General features: G+C 38.3%; 1 protein-coding gene across 2 annotated transcripts; it reads left to right on the top strand.

Moving 5' to 3' along the window:
- The first annotated feature begins 444 nt into the window (after nt 1-444).
- LOC147034163 (bromodomain-containing protein 8-like) lies at nt 445-7,192 on the top strand. 2 transcript variants are annotated; one of them, XM_085877601.1, is made up of 4 exons: nt 445-578; nt 5,525-5,621; nt 6,395-6,464; nt 6,589-7,192. In XM_085877601.1, the coding sequence occupies exons 1-4, from the start codon at nt 513-515 to the stop codon at nt 6,644-6,646; spliced, it is 291 nt and encodes a 96-aa protein (XP_085733727.1). In that variant the 5' UTR covers nt 445-512; the 3' UTR covers nt 6,647-7,192. The 2 variants fall into 2 exon arrangements, with proteins under 2 accessions (XP_085733727.1, XP_085733737.1); XM_085877611.1 differs by lacking the exon at nt 445-578 and adding an exon at nt 4,439-4,595 and having other exon boundaries at nt 6,589-7,157.
- Nucleotides 7,193-7,998: the final 806 nt, after the last annotated feature.

Here is a 7,998-nt window from a genome sequence, read left to right as displayed (position 1 = left end):
TAAAATTACTTGACTACATCAATACGTGTACACGCATAATATTAAAATTACTTGAGTACAGCAATACGTGTACACGCATAATATTAAAATTACTTGTGTACGTCAATACATGTATACGCATAATATTAAAATTACTTGAGTACATCAATACGTGTACACGCATAATATTAAAATTACTTGAGTACATCAATACGTGAACACGCATAATATTAAAATTACTTGAGTACGTCAATACATGTATACGCATAATATTAAAATTACTTGAGTACATCAATATGTGTGCACGCATAATATTAAAATTACTTGAGTACATCAATACGTTTACACGCATAATATTAAAATTACGTCTACACACATATCTAATATCACATTGACTCAACTTATTCGAGAATGAAGGAAATAACTATCCTTTCTCACACATTTATTACCTTCCGCAATAAATATTTTGTGGGAATATTTTCGTTTCGGGAAATCGGCGGCACATTCAAGATGGCGTCGCCGGATCATCGTCCATGATGGACGGCATGGCTTCCACAACATCTGTTTCGCGTGTTCTTCTCTCAAAACATTTTAGCGAAGTACTTTTTTTTACTTTCAAATGCTTATGTTGAAGTCCGACGTCCGTGCGATATTGAATCATGACGTGAATTTTCCATTATTTTTCAAGTTCTTATTTCGTCCTGATTTTTCTCTCTGTCGTGATCCTTTCTATCGTCCTCGTTATTTCCTTTTGTACGTGCTTTGGAAGGAGTAAAAACAACAAATAATTGAATTACATATTTCTTGTTTACTTCAACGACGTCGGTCCATCGAGTTTTTTTATATGTACTGACGACACGAGCAGGTGTATTTGACGAAAAATCCATCGCGGGCCACGAAGGAGAAAATCTAAAATGGCGCCTCAGACAGACGGCCGTTTGGAACGGTGAAGGAGAAAATGGCGCCACGGACACACAAACATCTCTCTTTACCTCATAGATTGGGTTGATTTTGGCAAAAGGGACGGACATTTTTAACGTTCTCCTTTGAGACGTTAAAAACTTTATTATTATTATTTTTTGTCTACAGAACAAATACAATTCTTGTCACCGTGTTGTAGATTTCTACGGAATTATTAATTTTTTCATGAACGACATTTTCTGAAGTGCCGTTTTCATTTGAACCATCCTGCACGGAGAAAATAGTCCTCGTACGCTAATGGTGCATATATTTATTACGTACGCAAATGTAGCAGACTCGGGTGGCAGCAGACTGTAGTTTTGACCAAACTCGGGTGGTAGGTACATCTTATGACCGAGTGCTTTGGAAATTGTGATTGTTGCTAGGGACGCTTTCGTTCCCAAGCAACAACCGAAAAACCTTCAAAATCGGTACCGTTCACGCGAAATCAATTCCGAAAGCCATTATCCCACGTAGGGTTATGAAATTTGGCACTAATGATCTACAGGTGATGCTCTATCAAATATATTCCGGTTTTTGTGATATATGGAATACTTTACCCGCAGCGCCCCCTACAATTATGGTATGCGCGAAAATTGGCGAAAATTGAAGGCCCCCTAGCGACCAGGTGACTGCATCGATACGAATGAACCGTTGCAGGTTCATGGTACTCAATGAGTACAACAACTTTGCCTCAGGACATATTGACCGATTTCGCTTAGGTAAGGGGTCAAAGGTCAATTAGTACAAAAATCGATAATATGCAAGAGCTGGAGGTGGTTTCGCACCAAATGCTACTCCTCCGAGGGTTATGGTCAGATGGTCATGAAAATTCACACTATTCGTCTGGAATACTTTGTGCACAAACGATCGAGACGGATTTTCGATTTAGATCTTTGTTCACCCACAGCACCCCCTCGAACTTTGGGGATTTCCGATTTCAAACCGCATTTTCGGTACTTTTCATTCAAATGGATACCGAGTAGTTATCAGTAGATGGAACTGGATGAGATTTGATATGCATAATCTTAAGGTGATTCCCTATCCGCTATATAACATCCATTTTGCTCTATATCTTATAGTTTCCATGCTCGGCGACCCATCGCTGCCTACCGGCTTGTTTGTCTGTTTGTTTGTTTGTGTACAGGATATCTGAAAAAGTTGTTGACGGATCCGGATGAAATTTTGTGGACAGGTTCGGTGTGTGACGAGGACGAACTGATTCGATTTTGGTGAAGATCCAGATCTGATAATTTTTTCAGTGATTCTTCACCATTGACAGATGGGGCTAAACCGACAGATAGCATCATATCTCAAAAATGTATTAGGCCCGATATGTTCTTGTGGATCAGGCATTACGTGGAGGAGGTATGCACTTACGACTGCCCTTATAGTTTTTAGATCCTCGTGGAGGATCTCTAAGTCTTACTCACGTTGTTGTTGTTCATCTTCTTCTTGTGGACTTTTTTGTTTCACAGCCTACAGTTTTCATCGAAACTTCCTGAAACTTGGCATATATATGTAAAAATACCCTGCGCAGACAGTAACCATCTTCGATTTTGAAAATTCCTCCGAGAAAAAAAAAGTTATGACGTCAAAATATCTCCGCAAATGGAAATCGCCTAAAAAATTATCTCCGAAACTCGGAAAGCTTTTTTGAATTCTGTTTGCGGGAATCGAACAGGGCATTAGCAGAGATGAATTACCGCACATATGATACATCACTATGACGTCATATCAATTTTTATGACGTCATTCCTATTTTTTGAATTTTTTTGTTTCACAACCAAGAGTTTTCATCGGATCTTCGTGAAACTTGCCATGTATATGCAGAAAGCCTGCGCACAGGCAGTAACCATCTCCGATTTTGGAAATTCTTCCCAGAAAAAAGTTGACGTCATAATAAAACCGCTAATGGAAATCGCCTATACCATTATCTCCGAAACTAGGCAAGCTGTTTGAAGTTTGTTTACGGGAATTAAGCCGGGAATTAGCACAGATAATTTATCGCAAACCTGATACATCACAATGACGTCATCATTAAGAGGATGAGAATCTTAGCTCATTTGAGCTTGTTATATATATATATATATATATATATATATATATATATATATATATATATATATATATTCTTTTTCTTTCGGCTGCTCCCGTGAGGGGTCGCCACAGCGGATCATCCGTATGATCCGCATAGTGATTTGGCACATGTTTTACGCCGGATGCCCTTCCTGACGCAACTCTGGTCGCCTCTTACGACACAGGGATATGGTACACCTATTTTAACCGGGGTTTCCGCCGGCCCAGTATACTGGTACTCATTTTGCCGACCTCAGAAGGATGACAGGCTGAGTCAACCCCCTGGTGTATTAATGCAGTGGCCCAACGGGGCTTGAACTCAGGACCTTTTGGATCCCAAGTCGCTGCCCTAACCACTGTGCCAACACCAGGCTCAATATATATATATATATATATATATATATATATATATATATATATATATATATATATATATATATATATATATATATATATATATATATATATATATATATATATATATATATATATATATATATATATATATATACATATATACATATGTATCTTCAATACGTGTACACGCAAATATTAAAATTACCTGTGTACGTCTGTACGTCTATACACAAAATATTAACGTGTACACGTGTATACATATATATATATATATATATATATATATATATATATATATATATATATATATATATATATATACACACACACACACACACACACACACACACACACACACACACACACACACACACACACACACACACACACACACACACACACACACACACACACACACACGCCAATTTCACTGCCCCTGACGAAGACATTCACTTCAAATTCTTTACACTTGAGGAGTTAAAAAAAAAAAATTTAGCAGCGTGTCGCGTCGCGAACGCTGTTCATGCAGAGCTCGGCGTTGTTGTTCTCGTTGTTCTCGTTGTTCTCAAGACAAAGCGTTAATCTCTTGGACTCGACTCTTGTATTTCCAAGATCCGGATCTCCTTAAATACTGAGCACATGTACACATCCTCACATAGACGGTACCTTATGAGAGCGTCTATCATGAACTTTTAAATATATTCGGACATTTGCTTTAAAGTTTCGAAAAGTTCACGTTACTATTTAAAAATTATTCCATTTATCGTATTGTAATTTCGTAAATACATTATTTATTTCGTAAATACACGATATATCGTAAATATGTAAATACATTATGACGCGTTTCGCTATTGGCTTAATCAAGGCACGTGACGAAATATCGGAAGTTGTTGTTGTTGTTTATTAATTTTTTTTAAATATATATATATATATATATATATATATATATATATATATATATATATATATATATATATATATATATATATATATATATATATATATATATTTTTAGCCGACAAAACCTTTAGGATGCTGCTCGTGGACACATTTGTCCTTGTTTTTTAAATGCTGAGAATCGGAAAAGAAAAACTCCTTTGTGATTTGTTCTGTAATCTCGACCATGTCGGTGTAGTTTGTATAAAATATCTTGTGGAATTTTTTTTTTCGTCTCGTTCAAATCGACGTCACATTCAAGATGGCGTCGCCGTTTCCTGGCAGTGAGATTTTCACAATTTTCTGTTTTGTGTGTTGTTCTCTCAAAGCATTTTAGCGAAGTGCTTTCCCTTTGAAATGGTTATGTTGAAGGAAGGACGTGTAAAACGTTGTCCTGTGAAGCAGTGTATTTATTTATTTATTTATTTATTAATCAATTATTTTGTTTGTGGAACAGCGCAATTTTAGTCGCCGAGTTGTAAATTTCGACGGAATTATGAATTTTTCATGAACATTTCTGAAGTGCCGTTTTCATTTGTGCTTTCCTGCATGTAGAAAATGGTCCTCGTATGCTCATCGTGCATATATTTATTACGTACGAAAATGTGGTGGAAATCGACCTTTCCCCCTTTCCTCACCTTTTCGTTTCCCCTAAATGCCTTTTTCATTCCTTCCTCTGTCTATGATAAATCTTACCCTTCCCCCCTCACTGCTCTCACACTCTCAGGTTACCCTTCTCCTCTCTCTTTGAAATCACTTATTTTTCTTCTCAATTTAACGTTCTTCCAAAACCCTCGTTTTGTTTGTACATGTGCATACGTAATAAATCGGTTGTAATCGATTGTGGCCGAATTTTAGTATTGTCAGAGACACAGTGATGATGGAGCTGGAATCATTACATATAAATGGTATGTGTGTGATGCTGAAAGCGAAAAATTGGTTTGTGTTCAGTTAGCAAGCAGCTAGCGAGCACTTGTCAAGCCAGCCGCTCCTTATCAATGTTTTTGAATGGAGTGCTTGTTTGAAACAAGTGAAACTTGCCATTTTGCGAGCGCTCTGCAAGCAACTTGGTAACAGAACACACCCTTGTCTGGCAATGTTGTGTTGATGCCTGAAGAGAAATGAGCCTTAATGTGGCTCCAATGATGGGAGTTTTGTGTTTGTTTTCTATCTTAAAAGGGTGGTGTGTGTTCTTGTGTTTTTCACCAAAAAGAGCATAAAGCACAGAATCTGTGTCCAATGGAACCCTGGTCGACAAGGGAGAAATTATGCCTTGCATCATCTGTGCAGCGCAGTGGAGATCAGAACTGGTAAGAGTGGGAAGATCACTTGGGCTTAGCCACATCTCATAGGAGTGTTGCGAATATGACTTTGCCATGAGCATGACTGTCATGATTGAAAAGTAAACTTGTAGATTAGGCTTGGGCAGTAGAATTGAATACCTCATCAGAATAGATTTTCCCCCTATCAGAACCACGGCTGAAATCGTAATTGACAGCAGTCGATTGACTTGGTCTCAATCGATTATTTAGGTTTCGTGAAATTTGCTGCCAGTACATGTGTGTAGAATAAACCTTAAATATTGCAGGGATTATGTTATGTTCCTGGAAAATGCAGCGATATTCAAAACCACGATGGTTAAAACTAAGTGCCTATGGGGAAAAGGGGACCTTTGGTTCCTGCACTTGGAGAAAATGTAGAGGAAGTTGGGTGGCAGCCAAAACTATACATATCACCATTTGAATAGACATGTGAAAGATATAGAAACTGGCCTTCCCATGAGGTGTCGTACTGCGTTGAAGCAGATAACACTTGTTAACCGTGGCCACCTCCATTCTGTAATGTGTTAACCCAACCCCCCCCCCCCCCCCCAGCACACCTCCCCGATTAACCTGAATTGAGATGACAGCTGAGAATCGGAGTCTATTCTCACGTGTAGAGAACTACCCAAGCCTGTTGTAGATTGGTGGATTCAACCTTTACATGCTGGTGCAGGTTATTGCTTATTTTGGAATAGAGGACAAGAAGGTGGACTTGGAATGCAATTGTCGCATATCAACACTAACGTTTTGCATGTTTGCAGGGCCTCTGTCATTCGGGCCATTCAGCCCTATGCTGAGGCTGGCAGGCCTGCCGGGTGGTTTTCTCAAAAGGTTAGTCCATAATGATGCAATATTGTTTGCATGACTACACATTTCAATTTGGGGATAGTAGTGGAAAGAATAAAAAATTGGACATTTGAAGTGCTTTATCGTGTTTTGTTTTCTTCCTTTGCAGCATTGTGCGTCACAATATTCACTGCTTTTGGAAAATACAGAGACACCAAAGTGAGTAGAATGGCATTTGTTAGTCTTTCATTATCCCCACGCTTTAAAAATAAAATAAAATAAATAAAACAGGATATTGTAATCTGCTTTGTCTGTCTGTGTCACACTATCTCCTCCTAAATGGTTGTGCAGGAATTTACCAAACTTGGGTAGTTGTGATCACCACATGGCAAGAAGTTGCAAGAGCAGTATCACTTTTGGTTCCACCTCCTGAAGCGGAGTCAAAAATTGCAATTACGGGCACATTTTAAAACTTGTTTTTTTAAATTTAAACGAAACGTTGTATAGGCCATCAACATGGAGGGACGCATGAAATATCTAACTATCTTTTTGGATTTTACCCCTGGTTTTTTGCTCCAATGGGGTGTCATCAAAATGGAAAAAAAATTTAACTCAAAATTTGATATTGGGTCATTCCTGGTGGAACTTTTTGCCATCTTTCAACTTTGCTTTCGGTTGTATGGGGATTTGTGATAGCATGCCATTGACTAAGCTCTAGTTTTTTTTCTGCCACAAAAGGTGGATGGAGGTTATGTTTTTCACTCCTGTCTGTGAGTGTGAGCAGGATATGTCAAAAAGTTGTGGATTAGGTTCCGTCTATATCGATTTTTTTTTTTTTCGATATCGATATACTGGTGTATATAAATAAATGTATATATATTTTTTTACACAGGTTCCAAAGATATGCAATGGTACGATGGTCCATTACATATTCATACATGACGTGCACATCATTGACGTACAGTGATATTTATTTTATTTTATTTTTTCAAAGTATTCCCACACGGGGCTCCCCCCCCCCCATGATGAGACCGAGAACAGTTATTTTACTTCTGACTTCAACTTGTTTTAAAGCGAGATCAGTTTTGGTAACGGCACAGGTCGAGAATTGAGATCCATCGTTATCGCTGTTTGGGTATGACTGTCACAGAACGCTGTATCGCAGATCACTGACTCGGCACAGGCTTTTTAAAGCACACCAGATTCATATAAATAATAACCAATTGGCAATTGCTTTAAAACATGCCACGAGGCCAAATAAAAACGCGATTGCTTGTACGGATGCTCAGATGTTGAGGGTTAAAAGTTGAAACGTACTGCACGTACTTCCTAGTGCGCCTTGATGTCATATTGTTGTAAATCTGGAAGCCATGAGCACACAACAGCCAGAGTCCTTGTAGATCAGTTATATCAGTAAGCATGTGTTTCTCGGTAGGTTCCCGTCCTATGTTTAATGGGAATTAAATGTTCGTGGGCTGCGGAGTTATTTTGACAGTCAGGGTTTTCTTTTACATCACTTATAACAACGACAACAATGCCCATCTTCACTTTCACACAACAACACTGCTCACGGCATTCT

Source organism: Eptatretus burgeri, chromosome 1 (assembly GCF_056783735.1).
Source record: "Eptatretus burgeri isolate ZD-2024b chromosome 1, Ebu_testis_v1, whole genome shotgun sequence".
Lineage (NCBI taxonomy): Eukaryota > Metazoa > Chordata > Myxini > Myxiniformes > Myxinidae > Eptatretus > Eptatretus burgeri.
This window is presented reverse-complemented; position numbering and strand designations above follow the sequence as displayed.